The sequence below is a fragment of the Silene latifolia genome, chromosome 6 (assembly GCF_048544455.1).
Source record: "Silene latifolia isolate original U9 population chromosome 6, ASM4854445v1, whole genome shotgun sequence".
In the NCBI taxonomy this organism is placed as follows: domain Eukaryota; kingdom Viridiplantae; phylum Streptophyta; class Magnoliopsida; order Caryophyllales; family Caryophyllaceae; genus Silene; species Silene latifolia.
In genome coordinates, this window is record NC_133531.1 from 8,729,030 (window position 1) to 8,745,576 (window position 16,547).

Consider the following 16,547-nt stretch of genomic DNA (forward strand, 5'->3'; position numbering starts at 1 on the left):
CCTTAATTTTTTTTTTCTTTTGCAATTAAGACAATTTATTGGTTTATTTCTTTTTTCTGTAACTCAGTTTATGGCAATGGTAGAAAATAAAAAATATTGAAAAAAAATAACAATTTACTCATAGAAAATACAAAAAAAATAATAATAAAGTGGCGGCCGCCAAACAACGGCCGGTGCTTCCTCCATGGTAGATGGTGTCTTCCTCTCTTGTTCTTGCTCTGCGATCTCTTATCTATAATTTCTAGTTGTTGACGTTGAATTTTAACGTATGTTTTTAATTTAATTACGATTTGTTTCTGATTACCAGCGATGATTTCCTTTGAATACACATCTGTCTAGAATTGGTGATGAATAATTAATGGTTACGATCATAGTTATCGGTGATTAACAAATCCCCTGGATGAATAACATTTATTACTCACCGATACATTTTCATGTATGATCTACCTTATATTCATATAATCCTATATAAATAATTTATGTCTTATAAAAATCGTTTTCATCCAATCCTTGTTCTTTTAATGTAATTAAAATTTGTTTCAGGTTACCAACGATATTACTTTGAATACGCATTCGTCTGAAATTGGTGATGATGATTTACTTTGAATACACATTCGTCTAAAATTGTTGATGAATTATTATTGGTTATGATCATAGTTATCGGCGATTAACAAATCTCTTAGATGAATAACATTAATTATTCACGATACATTTTCATGTAGGATCTATGTAGATTCATATAATCCTCTATATAATTATATAAATAATTAAGTCTTGTAAAAATCATTTTCATCTAGTCATCTTTCTTCATGCAAAAAATTCCCTCAACAAATTTGATGTTTAAGTACTTGTTGCATGAATTTGACTACTTCTAATGAATGACTTGTTCATTTTTGTTTCAGATATTAATAGCCAAATTATACATGTTTACCTCTGCATAAAAGACAGGGATTTCATATATTTACCTTCAGTTCCCTCTTAAAAAAAAAAGCATTTGGTGACGGAATGTTGGGTGGGCCTGGATGTATGGCAAACCCAACAGGGTTACCAAATACCCAAATCGCGGTGGGTTGTCCAGGGCCAGCACCACTGCCACCGAAAATCCCTGGCTCAATTCGGGCAGAGAACCATACCCCTCCGCCAAGGCCGAGTTCTACAGATGTGCTATCAGAAGAAGTACCTTCCTGGTTTGAGGATCTCCTGAATGAGCCTGATTCCCCTGCAAATAAGCCTCATCGGCGTTCAGCAAGTGAACCTTTTGCCTACTTAGCTGTAACCGGCAACATTATGAATGGGCCTGGTTGGACTGTTCAGGCTCCCCATTGGCCCACTTTTGTTAATGGGCCCACCAGGAAGCCAAATCAGGCCCACGGCCGGGACAGGTTGCGAAAATCAGCAACAAGTTCAGGGCAGTTATCCAATGGGATAAAGGATTCTGAGGAAAATGCTGATGCACCAGCAACTGAAGGACAAAACCAAGGTGATGGGTCTGAAAATTCGTCAGGAGGAAGCGATTCTTCTCAAATGAAGCTGCCTTGTGCACCCCGGCCTGATGCTAAACGGAAACAGTAAGAGTTTGATGTTATTGTTTTATCAGTCTAATCTACTTCATTTAATCTAGGTTCTAAAATGCTGCAATTTGGCAGGCATAATGCTAGAAGGTCACGCGTCCGGAAACTTCAATATATTGCAGAACTGGAAAACAATGCTCATGCTTTACAGGTTATGTAATTTCTAAGTCACCTGTTTAAATGTTCTCTGAATCATACGGCTTATTCACGGTATTTATCTTCATTGCAGATGGAAGGTGCTGAAGTTTCAGCTCAGTTGGAATTTCTTGATCAGCAGAATATGATACTCGCAATGGAGAATAGAGCCCTTAAACAACGTCTGGAGAGTTTGTCGCAAGAGCACTTCGTCAAGTCACGTAAGTATACCTAGCAATATTTACCAACCTGAATGACCATACCCACGACCTAGAAATGACTGAACGACTTGCGACCAACAATGACAGAACAAAAAACTGAGATGAACACAAACTAAATGACTCGAATTTGTTATGGACCAAATGACATGTAAGTACCCTTTCCCATATTAGAAAAAATATAAGAATTTGGAAGACTAAATGTCCGAAAAATGTCAGTTGAACAGGAACTGTTGGATAGAGAACTAGCCAGACTACAGTATTTGTACCATCTTCAGAATGTGAAGCAGCATCAGCAGCGGCAGAGACAGAAACAAGCTGCTGCTCATCGTCGTGGGCGCAGTTGTGATATTGATTCTCAGTTTGCTAAACTCCATTTACATCCTCCACAACCTGTTCCTACTAGCAATGGGTTTAAAGAGCCCCAAAGGTTACCACTTTTCACTGCTTTTTAACTCCGCAGTAAATCTCGTACAAGACTGACATGGTCTCGTACAAGAATTTTTACTGAAACAGATCTGCAAATATTGTTAGTTCGACATTTGAGTGTTCTGATTACATATTTACGAAATCTCAGGAACCGGTGACTCCTGGTTTGCGTCGATCAAGAATGTTTATATGGCATTTACTAGGAAAATAACAAAGAATCAAACCGGACTCGAAGAGGATTGCTCCACTAGGTTAAACTGTTAGGTGTTATAACAAATTTGTTGGTACAATCCATTGCCATTTGCCCTATGTATATTGTTGAAGATCTCTAGCTTCCTGCTTAACCGAAAGATTTAATTCCTAGGGGAAGAGGGGTCATAGTTGTATGTTGATTAGTAGTAAATGTAGTTTTGTTAAACATATGTATATGGATCAAGTTTGTCGTTTATTCGAGTATTTAGAATTCAGATGGGTCGACTTAGTCTCGCTTTACACCCACTGATGACAGGTCCGAAACCCTAATGGGTACATTTCGTATTCACTTGAAATCAGGCACTTAAAAGGATCCTCCTGCTATGACGCGAAAAACAACAGCATATTTCCTCTATCCACTCGGAGAAAAGAAAAAGAAAAAAAAAAAAAACAGGAGCTGATAGTTTTTCGTTGCAGGACGACGATATGAACAGGTGATTAAAAACTGCTTGAGACAGAGTATCATGATTTCCAAATCAGTGTAGTTTACAGGAATGATTTTAGTAAGATAACAAATAGGCTTTACAAACCCATCTAAATCCCTAACGATTACTAACTGCTGCAAACAGAAGCGGAAATTCAGTTTCAAGAGAATGCAGCAATTCTCAGTATCTGGCATCTCAGTATCTGGAGTAAATAAGAACCTGAATTGTTGCCGGGTTTGTCAGAGTTAATGGATGTAATGTGACAACTGAAGCCAGAACGCAGCTTCTCAGAAACATTTCCGGTGAACAACAGCAGGACCATTTTCGTCATAATCTGCCTTGGTTACATGCTGGTTTTGTGGGAAGACAACTTTGGCAAGTATTGCACCGCCTACCCACGCAGAAAACTGGGATAAATTATCCGGCATGTATTCAGGAGCCTGTCATTCAAGTATTTACAAAAAAAAGACCATAAAATTGTTAGATGAATGCTTTGAAATTTGAATTACTTGGTCGAAAAAATGTCAAAGAAACTAGGACAACAAGACCAACAAAATTACCTTCACTACCGAAGGATGAATAGCTGATGGGCTCAGGTTCGCTTCCTTCTGAAACCTATTCTCAAAACCTACAAGACCACCCAGTAACAACAGTCCTAAAATGATCACTTAAGGCAAACGTAATGCAAGTACATTCATACGAAGTTGAAAACATAAGATACATGGAGGATTGAAAAGATTTCGAGCGTACATCACAGTTTTAGCACTAGGAGAATCCAACAGTTCTATATAGCAGCTGAGGTACATCACAGTTTTAGCACTAGGAGAATCCAACAGTTCTATATATAATAATATGAGACGATTCCAAAATCATAGTATCATGAGACTAATGCAAATGGAGTTAATGGGGCTAATTACTATCTAATGTTAAGGCTCAATTGCAAAAGACTACGGAGTACCTATTACTTTCAATATTTTTCAAAATACTACTCCCTCCCAGTCGCTATAATGTTCCCTCTTTCCCAAAACGGATTATTCAAGTAATGTTCCCCTTTCTATTTTTAGAAACTTTTACCCTTATTTTATTCATTTCTCTCTCCTATCACCAAACCCCACACAACTCTTTTACTCCTATTTTATTACTTTCCTTTATGTTTTGGCCCCACAATTTTTATTTAACTACTAATAATTCATCCCTCTCTCCTACTAGAGCTGGCAAGTCTGACCCGACCCGAGTGACCCGACCCGAACCCGAGCAAACCCGACCCGACCCGAACCCGGAAATATTGTGACCCGAAACCGACCCGACCCGACCCGATGACGACCCGTAACCCGACACGACCCGATTATCAGTGACCCGAACCCGACCCAGACCCGACCCGATATTGACCCGACCCGATAATGACCCGATTAAATTGATGACCCGACAATTATTAAGCTTAATTTTGATCAAAATGAAAGTGATTTTGTGTTTAGATTGATATGTTTAACTTAGTAATGGATTAATTAAACCAAATAATAGGTTAAAAACTAAATTTAATGGTAAAAAATTATAATAATGCGATTAAGTTACCGGACCCGATAATGACCCGACCCAAACCCGACCCGACCCGATACATCATTTGACCCGAAATGACCCGACCCGATAACGACCCGAACCCGACCCGACTCGACCCGAAAGGGTATGCTGACCCGATATGACCCGAACCCGATATGACCCGACCCGACGTGACCCGACCCAAACCCGACCCGACTGACCCGATTGCCACCTCTATCTCCTACCACCAACCTCACACAACTCTTTTACTAATATTTTAATATTTTTCCTTAAGTATCGTGCCCATATCAAAGGGGAACATTATAACGACTGGGAGGGAGTACATATTATATTTATTTTTTCAAATTACTACCTACGAAGCTACAACTTTTCCTAAGTTGCAACCCAATACCTAGATATAGGACTTAATTAACCATAATTAACCATTATTAGGTGACTTTCATTGGTTTACCCCTTTTTTAATTGAATTCTATATAATCAAGTCATAATACCCTTACTCATCCTTTCTTTTTCATCCTTTTCATCCACCCACCACCACCCTCAACATCCACCACTCTCCAACCTCACCATTATTAGTCACCACCAATCAACACCCACCACTATTTATCACACACTCAAGGTCACTACTCTTATACACTACAAACGACCATTCCAAGCTGCCTCCGATTTGATCGTATTGCCGCATAGAAACCCTTCACCGTAACCCTCACCACCACTTTCATAACCACATGCCTTCCATTACGAGACCTAGCCCCTTAATTAGCTCATTGCCGCACCTATAGGAATCGTACTCCTTAGATCTAGGATTTTCGATTGGTAGGGATTTGAGTGCGATGATGATGGTGGTGAGACTTGGCTGGTGGTGGATACGGTTTAGGGTGTGACTGGATTAGGGTGATCGGGACGGTCTTTGGTTGCGCGCGTGGTTAGGTTGTGGTGACGCGGTGGTGGTGGTAGTGATGGTGGTGGTGGATTTTTGTGGTGCTAGAAATGGTGAGGATGGGTTAAGGAGTGTTTAATGAGGGGCAAAATTGGTATAACATGTTAAAATCTGAGTTTTTGGTCATTTTACCTCAATTAAGATCGGTATAAGGTAGCAATTTGGGAAGATTAGTATTTTTGTAGGTAGTAATTTGAAAAAAAAAATATAATATGTAGTATTTTGAAAAATCTTGAATATAATAGGTAGTATTTTGCCATTTTTCCTAATGTTAATGAGTAAGTGAGTACGCTTAAAATAAAACGGGCAGGCCGCAAATTACGTTATTAGACCCTTTTTCAAAAGACTGATTGCAACTCCCACGTCAATAGCACAAAATTCACTCTACGATAGGACACAAAGAAGTACTCATGACTTGTCGAGTTATCGGCATTAGCAAATCATACTCAGCAAGTGAAAGCGACCGAATATTTACCGTCCATGGAAGTTGTACAGCCACATAATACAGTGCTTTCCAGCAATTGCCGATGATTCTCCGAAGATACCATTAATATACAACGGACAAGTTGCTCAACAATGCCATCGGCATCTAACCCCATGATACTAGGTTGAAATAAAGCCTCGCCCACCGCATATCTTTCTTTTCCAATAGTTATTACCTACAAACATGTAAATTCATAATTCATATTTCATACCCCGAGGCAGAATGATGGAAGACATGTCATCTTTGCTTATATTACGTAACACAAATCCTGGCTCTCAAGGGTGATACAGGTTGACAAGTCCAAACAAAATTCCCCCTTTGCAAGGAAGGATTCAAATATCCAATTGAAGCAGCTCATATGGGATAGTGACAGAAACAAACCTGACCATCAGGTAGAGTATGTCGCTCAATTGGGCATGATTTTTGCTTTTTCTGATAGGCAAGTTCATCTTCAGCACAACTTGCTTTTTCCTCTTTAATTTTTTCAACATCTTGGAGCTTGAGATTAACCATGGGATTGGATCTTCCAAGTTCCTCAGCAAGTAGCTTGGTCAAATCAGCACCCCCGATTTCAAATCTTCTAGAGGCAATATGCTGAACAGCTCCTTCAATCACGGGCGCAATATCTGTCACATATGGAAGACGAGAAAGGTACTCACATATACAGATTACAGAAAAATAGAGCATAAACTACACATATGGAACGTAAATAGCATATGTATGCAAACACATAACCTACAGATAAACACATGAAACGTATGTAGCATAAGTATGCAAACGAACAAAGTACCCAAGAACTTTGGCTATCAATTGTACTCCCTTCACCCCGTTTATTCTTTTAACTGGAGGTCAGTTTTATGAAATAATGAAATCTCATTATTATTACCCCTTGTATTCAAGAATCTACAAACAGATGTAAGGTTGCCTAATTCATTATGAATACACCACACTCCATATGCTCTTATAGAGTATATGTTATATAGATTTAAGTAAGCATCATGATAGAATAAGCTCAGACCAATTAGCGATTCGCAATTCGCTGGGAATCAAGTGAATTTGGTAACAAAGTGTAGAGATACCACATTTCCTTGTCATTATGTTTTACTTAACTAGGGTTAGTACCTTAGTATAACAAATTCCTTTTCTTTTCCTAGATATAGAAGGGGGTCAACTATTTTAGAGTAGACCCAAAAAGAAATGGGTACAATATAAATGGGATGAAGTGTATAGCACATACTATACCTATCTTGCCGTGGCCAATATCAACTGTACAACCAGAAATACGTCCTGCTGCATAAAGAGACAATACAGCTTGCTCTGTTGCATAGAATCCCGAGACGTTAAATTTCTCAAACATCAGTTGGGCTAGTTGCTCTCTCGCAGCCTGGTCAGAAAGTCAGAAATGGGAATGTATCAAGTGTTAATTCTTTTGAAAAGTGTCAAGTCTCTAGACGCAAATGATCTCGTCAAAAAAAACTTAAGCCGGGCGTTCAGCGTCCAATCCGCCAAACACTTGTAGAAATTCCAAGAATAAAAAATTCTGTATCTGTAGAGCAGTTTTTTTGGAAGAAAGATAGAAAGAGAAAAGCGTTGCAGCAACCTTGGGTATTAAGAGTGGATCGGCGAATAATATCTGGCCTTCATTACCAAGTTCCCATCCAAGGCTCGTGTAGAGAAGATGGTGCATCATATCTTCCATAGCATCCCAATCACTGACAAAACCACGAACAATAGGATCGACTGTGATTTCCTCCGACAATGCGACATCATCTAATGAGCCATCTTCTGGCACACACTTCATTTGCGTAGGCATGATCTGAATCCCATTTAAGAAGTTAGGGTGAACTCCAATAAAGTTACAATGGCAACAGTGGTGACTATACCATGATCGGTAGACGGGAATAAACATAAATTTATATGAATTTGAAACTTCGTGTTTTATTAAATTTTCAATGTTGTTAAAAAGACACTTGGTGAATCCATTGCAGCCTACTGAGACAGGGCATTTTTCAAGATTGAATCATTAACTCTAAAATCATTCACATTTGCAAACCCTTACAGCAAACATTAAGACCAAATTTACAGATAGGTAAGCTTAATCTCTCTTTCATATCTCGTGAGACACCCAATACACTTACCTGTTCTCCTTAATAACAGATTCTAACACTCAAAGTAAAGTTACAATCACGTACAAACACAATAGACCCGTTCTCCTCACTTAAAGCTAGTCGTTTCTTTCCCTGCCATCACTTGACTAAAATGTAAGGTAATTCCTTAAAACCATACAGAACTAATAAGTATGATCACTTAACCAAACCCCAACTTCAGAACCCAATTGATAACGCCTATAAACCCTTCAAACATATCCTACCTACAACCAAAACAATCCACTAAATACAAAGATTAAACTAACACATCATATCTCTAGTTCAACTAACCAATAATATGAACAATACCCAACAGCATCACGGCGATAAGTAAGCATATTCACTCTCAATACTCATCAAAAAGCCAACTTCAGAACCAAACTTAAAAAGCTTATAAACCCTTCAAAGTTCAAACATACCCGTATACAACAAAACAACCGACTATTTCCACAAATCAAACAAACACATCATATTTCTAATTCAACTAAACAATAATTTGAACAATACACAACTGCATTACCGCGATAAGTCGATAACTAAGCATATTCACTCTCAATACTCATTAATGACCCAACTTCAGAACCCAATTTAAAAAGCTAATAAACCCTCCATAACATACCCTAAATCAACAAAACATACCACTATGTTCATAGCTTAAACTAACACATCATACTTCTAGTTCAACTAAACAATAATTTGAAATTTTGAACAATACCCTTTAACATCACCGCGATGACTAAACATATTCACTCTCAATACTCGTCAAAAACAAATAAAGGTGGGAACTTTATACCCCAAATTGCACACACAAGAGGGAAAACATAACTCCCCATAAGCGGGCCTTCTTCAATATTCAAATTAACCCTTAACCCACCAACAGTCGCGGAGCCAGGATTTACAATAGGGACGAACAAGAAATGCTATAAGACAAACTCGAAAAAAATTGAAAAAATTTAACTAAAACTTCAAACTTTTCATCCTCCAGCCAGAACGGCCGCATTGCTAACCCCCCTAGCTCCACCAATCTCAAAATTCAGACTATTAAGACCCAGAATGTCACTCTCATACAATCCAAAACCCAATTTTTTCTGTATAAATTCAATAATCGCTAAACAAAAGACATGGGCTTTTTGCTAAACAATTCTTAAGCAAAAGACCACACCTATAATTAAACATAAATTTGGTACCCCTTTGTCTCGGTCATTTGTTTCTTTTTTGTATTCTTTGTTAGGAGTATTTTAATTGAAGATAAACAAATAATCGAGAACGAGGGAGTATATAAATAATAGAGTGAAAGATGAAATTAAAAGTGGAGAAAAATTACGATAGGAGGAGGTTGATCAGGGATTGCAAATCCTGCTTTGAGGAACTTGGATCCAACATCTACAACTATTGCTTCCATTTTTGTTCTACTTTCTCTCTCTAAAACTCGAGCTTTCTGTGTTAAATCCCGCTATACTGCCCTTGTTTGATGTTCTGGAAGTCTAAAACCCCAGTCTAAACTCTAAATTAATGAAATTGCAGAAGTTGTAAAACGGACCTTTGGTGGTGGATAGAAGTGATTATTAAAAGATGTTTTATAAATTTAGGTAATAGAGGAATTGAGTCGAGCACGATTCCTACATATTTAGATACTCCGTTTAGTGAATTACGGTCAATCCTCCGGGAGGACGTTTTTGGGGCCGCTTATTATTAAAAATGCTAACAATTAATGATTTTCTTTCCGCCTCTCTAGCAAAAAAAAAAAAAAAAAAAAAAAAAAAAAAAAAAAAAAATAGGTAAAACGGTCTTACACAAGTCTAATTACATATTTAGTTGACTTCTTTTCCAAAAAAAAAAATAATCAATTTTCCGAAAAATCGGTTATTATATAATAAAACACTAAAATCATATGCAAAAGACCGATGTCCTTATTATAGAAAAATAGATGTTAAAAAAAGTTAATTTAGTGGGGTAATTTAAGTAAAATATTATTTGGTTTTACAATAATTTAATGTTGTATTTATATTATTGAAAAAAAAATATCACAAAAATCTACTCCCTGACTCCCTCCATACCAGACTAATGATAATATGGTAAAAAATACGGAGTAGGATTTTTAAGAAAAGAGGGTAAAAGCAGGGGTAAAGAGAGAAAAAAATAGGTAGGGTATGTAAATGTGGGTTGATACTTGATAGATGGGTATGTAATGACATTTTGTGTAAATATCAAAAGGGTATAAGGATAACTTGGTAATGTTGTGGGCCAAATAAGGAATGTTACCATTGGTATGGTACGGCCGTATTAGGTAAGTGTTACTATTGGTCTGATATGGAGGGAGTATTTGACTTTTTAATGGGCATTTTATTTTGGGTAAAATAGATGTTAATGGTAGAGGCGGCAATCATTGACACGACCCGAAAACACGACACGAACCCAACACGAAGTTAGCGGGTTAGGGTCAAGACGTTGTGACCCATTTAAGTAATTGGTTTGACACGACACGAAATTTAAATGGGTCGCGTTAGGGTTGATGTCTTTTGACACGAACCCGACACGAATAACCCATTTTTTTAAAACTAGTGTAGTTCCCGTGCTATAGCACGTTACTTTTTAGATTTATTTTATAAAGAGATATTATCAATTAAATTATTTCCATAAATGAAGTATACTTTTAATTTAATGTTATAATCTACTAAATATAATATTAATAAAAGGTTGAAAAAAAAGTTTACTACCATAATAAGACATTTTAAGTTAAGTTATTTTTTTACTATTAAAAATAACACAATAATTTTATACCGTTACATGCAACTAATTTATGACATTAATAGTACAATTATTAAGTTAGTTGTATAATTTTATTAAAAAGCGTATTGACCCTAAAACGAAAAACAGTAAAAAATATTCCTCGCATCGAAAAGAAAATTTACGAATTATTAAAATAATGTTTTCACTTTTTTATTTCTAATAGAAAATACATAAGTGTTTTTACATCTTTCAAAAAATAGTCCATATTACTAAGACAAAATTTGGACTATTAATAACTTTTACTTTGATAGATGAGATAGAAAAAGTGGGCTATGTATAAGGTCCATAATCCCCTATAGACTAAAAGAATAACACATCTGTGTTATTCCCGCTCATCTTTCCCCCCATACGGAATATTCACTTTTAGAATATTTTCTAATATATTTCATTTCTAATATATTGTAATCAAAATATTTTAGTCAACTCATATATGGAATATTTCTACTACAATATTCTACCCAAATATATGGAATATTTCTTATGGTTACGTTTTATTTATAAAAATACATTTACATTAAATTAAATTCAAATTCAATTTATTGAAATAATATTAATACACTAAATCTCTATAATTAACCTTTATAAAATTACCGTGCTGTAGCACGGGTTGCTATACTAGTTTACAATCCATCAAATCTTGTTGTGTTAGTAGTATCCAGAAAAATAGGCCCAATTAAGAAGAAGTTTCTTTAGGCGGGAAAACTAAGAGAATTTTTATTCTCTTAGTAGTAGGGGAGATTGTCATAATATATTTTGCTGGAGTAAAATAATTCAACAAAACAACTTAAAAATAAGCATTTTCATTCATCATTTTTTGGATATTAGGGTTATAAAACGAAGTTTGTTGTATTAGTTTATTCGGTTAAACGGGTTAAGTGGGTTAAAAATGATCTGCTTAAAAATAAATGGGTTAAACAAGTCGGTTGGGTTATAGAAAAATTAAATGGGTCAGGTTAGGGTTAAGACAAATGACCCGTTTATCTAATTGGGTCGGGTTAGGGTTGGGGTAGTGGTGACCCGTTTAATATTGACCACAAACACCGAACACGACACGACCTGATCTGTTTGTCAAGTATAGTTAATGGGGTTTAACCGTTTAAGAAGGTAATAAAAAAATAAAATTTGTAAGATGGATTGGTTGTAAATATTTCTAATGAAGTAAGGTATGTGTGATTGGAAAATTGAAATATGGGTAGGAATTAGGAAATAGAAATGTCGTTTCGCCGTCCGTTTATTGGGAAAATGACACACTAGCCCATCAGGTGCGTACTGAATAATTTCAATATTAATTAAACTCGTATGAATAATGCTTTGTGCCATACGAAAATACTCGTAATATATTTGATGGCCTATAGTAATTTATTGGATCAAAGTTGTATAGTTAATGGGCTAAATAAACTCTTCATTGTCTCCTTCAATAAACATTGTTCCGTCTAATACGTGAGCTGACTCGTAAAGCCCTCAAAGTTGATTGTAAAGTTTGAGCACAACACATTGCTAATTCACCACTATTGTCTAAAACATTATTAGTGGATGTTGAATTTAAAATTTATATGGCAATCAGTAAATAAAATTTTTATATTCACAAAATATAATTAACTATGCACACATTTAACCATCTTTATATTATGAAGGAGAATATACTTCAATCGAAATTTAATTTGGTGGCCAATGATGATCAAATTATGAACATAAAACAAAGTTTTTAACACATTAGTAAAAAATAATTAAAAGTAGATATTTCAAATCAAATCTAACAACCATGCTAATATATCCTCTACAAGGGCAACTAGGCTTGTAGAAGTTTTTTTTTTTTTTCTAATATAAGGGTCAACAGAGAAACAATTCAAATCCTACAATATATTGTCCATAGCGTAGTCTATATTACGCGACTAAGATCTCTTTGACTGCTTAGGAGGATGGGTGTGCTCAGGACCAGCGACACCAGTAACGACTTTAGCGACGTCCATGGCACTAGACTCCGGCTTCTTCTTAGTATACAACACAAAATAACCAAGGGTGGCAGCCACTACTGCACCTCCAATAGCCATTCTCAAAGGGCAAAATGGTAAATTTTTCCTTTGGTGTAGCACTTCACCTGGTTGATTACCAGGTGGCCTTTTTTCACCACCAGTTCCGGCTGCTTTATCTGCCATATTTTATCGCGTAATTAATTATTTTACGTAAATAATCTCTGATGATAAGATATTAAATCTTCAATGTTGAAATTTACTGTTTTTTGTTTTATTTCTAATTTATTTTTTAGCTCTTTATGTTTGATTTTAGGTAATAAGTGAGGTTATGAATCTTTTATTATAAAATTAAGGTTGCAACAATTAGATGGGAATTAAGAGGTTGGAAATTAGTAGATAAAATTATGGAGAATATGTGGTTAATTATCAACTTAAAGACTTGGTCTTAAGATTTAGAAACTAAATTTAGTGTTAAAATGTCAAGGTTACAATTCTAAGTTGTTTTATACTATTAATCAATTTATGTTAAAATCAAATGAGTGACTAATGGATTTTTTTTTTTTTTATTAAATTTTTTGTACTCACTGTAATATTGCGGAGTCAATTTTATACTGTAGTACGGTGTGGTGGTAACTCGGTATTTAACATTGATGATAAAACATTATTATACTAATATTTTTTTTTACTTCAAAATTTAGGCTATCATTGTAAATTGCAATTTTGGTTTTCGACTGATTATGAAATGTCAAATTACTTGAATAATTTTTAATGGGTAAACTCTGACAAGAAAAATGTACGAGGCTTTCATCCCTTTAATTTTCGGGCCTACTTAGCAAAGCCCATTGGAAAAGGATATAATAGAAGAGAGTTTTAGGCCCATACTTGAGCTCGGTCATCTATAAAGGATGGCAATTGAAACACAAATTGTTTGGTAAAATTACCTTATGGTAGAATTATCCTATTATTACCAATAAATTCAAACGGTAAACTTTAAAATGATTATTAAGTTTTGAATTTTATTTTGATAATCCTGATTTTATAATGATGACCAACATATTTAAAAAGCATGCCGTCATAATAACATAGAATAATGGATTATATCTCAAGAGGTAATAAAACTGAGTTTATATAAATTACTGGTGGTATATTTCATCAACTGATTTAATCATGTAGTGAAAGCGTAATTCTAATAAATACTACTCCATACGTCACATTCATTTTTTTTACCTTTTTTATTGTTTTATAAGGAATATTTTAACAAATGATAGGGACGGAGAGGGTAAAAATTTGTTTTTTTGGCCCGTTAGTATTTTGGGTAATTGTTTTTTGGATGTTGATAAGGAGTATCCATATCGATAATTGGGACAATCTTCATCGGATACTGAAGGCAAATTAATGGGTAGACCCCTTCTAAATTTGTTTTTTTTTTTCATTTGTAAGAGTTAGGAACAGAACCCCTCACCATTTAAAAAATGAGAGTTTTTACTACTCACACCAACCAATTTTAATAATATTTTGGGCCATTATAATATAAGCAGTAGCAGAGTCAGGGAAGAACGGAGCCCAGTAATTTAGATTAAAAAGAAACATTATTATTGTTTAATTAAATTATTCTTAACTCAACCCCTCAATTAAGAAATGGAGTCGCAAGCTGTAGCTACAAGGAAGCTGGATAGCATGTGATATGTATAATTGCATAACTTCAATATAATTCCTTGTGTATAATGCATGTTTGGGCTTGGAACCCTAAGTTCAAAACATTCTCTATTAATTAATTAATTAATTAATTTCGTTAATTATTTAATCCTTTCAAATTTATTTGTATGTTACTATTCGTCGAGTTGTCAATCTTCGTCTCATTCAAAGATCTACATCTATTCGAATCCCCCATGCAAATAATTTGTGTGAGTTGTTAATTATTATAGCAATAAGATTAACGTAGCTAGATATTATAGCTATCTTTCTTAACGAAATTTATAAGTTATAGAATTGTGATTAAGATTAATGATATGCAAGGGCGTTTAAGGCCGTGTTCAGCCATGAGCGTGGGAACTGGACTTTTGTGTTTTGGTTATGACATTTACTAGCTATATTGATGGAATTCAATATAGACCTTGAAGTATAATACACTTATACGTTAATATATTTGAGACTTCATTTTCTTAGAGTACATAGTTTTCATTTGTTTTAAGACACCCCAGATGATTTGTATTAGGGCGTCCTATGTATGTTGCGCACATAAATAATACTCCCTCCTATTCTTCTTTTTCTTCCTCTTTGGTTGGGGCACAAATATTAAGGAGGATAATAAAATATGAATTGTGAGTTGGGTGGGGTTTGATGATAGGAGAGAAGAATGAATAAAATAAGGAATTGTGAGTTGGGTGGGGTTTGGTGATAGGAGAGAGAAATGAATAATTAGGAATTAAATAAAGAATTGTGAGTTGGGTGGGGTTTGGTGATAGGAGAGAGGAATGAATAAAATAAGATTAAAAAGTTTCCAAAAAAGGAAAGGGGAAGAAAACCTGAATAATCCGTTTTAGGAAATAGGGAAGAAAATAGAGAATAGGAGGGAGTACTACTTTGTAGTTTGTACAGTACATGTTATTTACGAGTTGAATTTGCAGCCTATAATAATTATAATATCATTAGACATTAAAATGTATCATAGTTGTTGGTTTGTATAATAAATCGTAAAAGCTTACAAGTCACAATTTTTGAAAAAGGAGGTCGTTATAATTCTAACTATAACTCTTGCGAATGAAAAGACAAAATTTGACAAGGATTTACCCATTAAACTGTTTTCCAGTATAGTTATCGATATGAATATTCTTAATTTCTTGGTCAACACCCCAAATAAAATACGAGTATCATCGAGAATATTACGTGCAAGGTGTCAAAGTATTTTAGTTAAAACTATACCATATTATACGAGTAATTTACATTTTCTTATAATCAACTTGATTTAGTCTAATTAAGTTGTTTTATTAGGCCATATTTAAATATTTCATTAAGCAAACTTGTGCTCAAAGTCTTGGTCGACATCATCTCATCATATATTTATGTTATACAGAGTATATGGATTATATAAAATGTGATGATGTTTTGTCTAACCACCACCATCAAGTGACATACTCCCAAGTCCCACCTATCCACTCTTTTCTTCCCTATTTCCTAAAACGGATTATTCAGGTTTTATTCCTCTTTCCTTTTTGAGAAAGTTTTTATTAATATTATACTCTTACATCTTTCCACTCATCAAACCCCACTATATACTTTATTAATATTTAATTCTAATTATCTATACCTCTCTCCAATAACCAAACCCCACACATCTCCTTTATTAATATTTAATCAAAATTATTCATACCTCTCTCCAATTACCAAACCCCCACTCATATTTTTACCAATATTATACTCCCCACCCTTAATCTCCGTGCCCACTTCAAAGGGGAAAAAAAGGGTGGATAGGAGGGAGTATTAGAGTAGCGTGTAATAAAATGTTTTAAAAATATGTTCTTTAGTCGTGTGAAAGGGAATAAATATTTCAGCCAAGTTCTAGATAGCTAGCTTAGTTATAAATACCAAGAGTTAAGTCTAATTTTTTTTTTTTTAAAAATTTAAAA

General features: G+C 34.9%; 2 protein-coding genes across 3 annotated transcripts; one reads left to right on the forward strand and one right to left on the reverse strand.

Moving 5' to 3' along the window:
• On the forward strand, positions 1–2,820 carry LOC141586243 (uncharacterized protein At4g06598-like). Of its 2 annotated transcripts, none has more exons than XM_074407414.1 (6): positions 1–266; positions 903–1,568; positions 1,647–1,722; positions 1,801–1,927; positions 2,144–2,354; positions 2,502–2,820. In XM_074407414.1, exons 2-6 carry the CDS (start codon positions 1,006–1,008, stop codon positions 2,509–2,511), a joined length of 987 nt encoding a protein of 328 aa, XP_074263515.1. In that variant the 5' UTR covers positions 1–266; positions 903–1,005; the 3' UTR covers positions 2,512–2,820. The 2 variants fall into 2 exon arrangements, with proteins under 2 accessions (XP_074263515.1, XP_074263516.1); XM_074407415.1 differs by having other exon boundaries at positions 71–187.
• Positions 2,821–3,040: 220 nt separating this feature from the next.
• Positions 3,041–9,756, reverse strand: LOC141586242 (actin-related protein 7). Its single transcript, XM_074407413.1, has 7 exons — positions 9,483–9,756; positions 7,612–7,827; positions 7,254–7,395; positions 6,393–6,637; positions 6,003–6,186; positions 3,591–3,658; positions 3,041–3,470 (listed from the first exon to the last, which is right to left on the reverse strand). Exons 1-7 carry the CDS (start codon positions 9,558–9,560, stop codon positions 3,318–3,320), a joined length of 1,086 nt encoding a protein of 361 aa, XP_074263514.1. The 5' UTR covers positions 9,561–9,756; the 3' UTR covers positions 3,041–3,317.
• Positions 9,757–16,547: the final 6,791 nt, after the last annotated feature.

What these genes read in the sequence shown, in the direction of transcription:
- LOC141586243 (XM_074407414.1), top strand. Translation starts at nt 1,006, where the DNA reads ATGTTGGGTGGGCCTGGATGTATGGCAAACCCAACAGGGTTACCAAAT. An exon ending in ACAATGCTCATGCTTTACAG is followed by an intron (nt 1,723 to 1,800) that starts GTTATGTAATTT and finishes TCTTCATTGCAG; the next exon opens with ATGGAAGGTGCTGAAGTTTC. An exon ending in AGAGCACTTCGTCAAGTCAC is followed by an intron (nt 1,928 to 2,143) that starts GTAAGTATACCT and finishes GAAAAATGTCAG; the next exon opens with TTGAACAGGAACTGTTGGAT.
- LOC141586242 (XM_074407413.1), bottom strand. Translation starts at nt 9,560, where the DNA reads ATGGAAGCAATAGTTGTAGATGTTGGATCCAAGTTCCTCAAAGCAGGA. An exon ending in TATTGGCCACGGCAAGATAG is followed by an intron (nt 6,638 to 7,253) that starts GTATAGTATGTG and finishes CATATGTGACAG; the next exon opens with ATATTGCGCCCGTGATTGAA. An exon ending in ATACTCTACCTGATGGTCAG is followed by an intron (nt 6,187 to 6,392) that starts GTTTGTTTCTGT and finishes ACATGTTTGTAG; the next exon opens with GTAATAACTATTGGAAAAGA.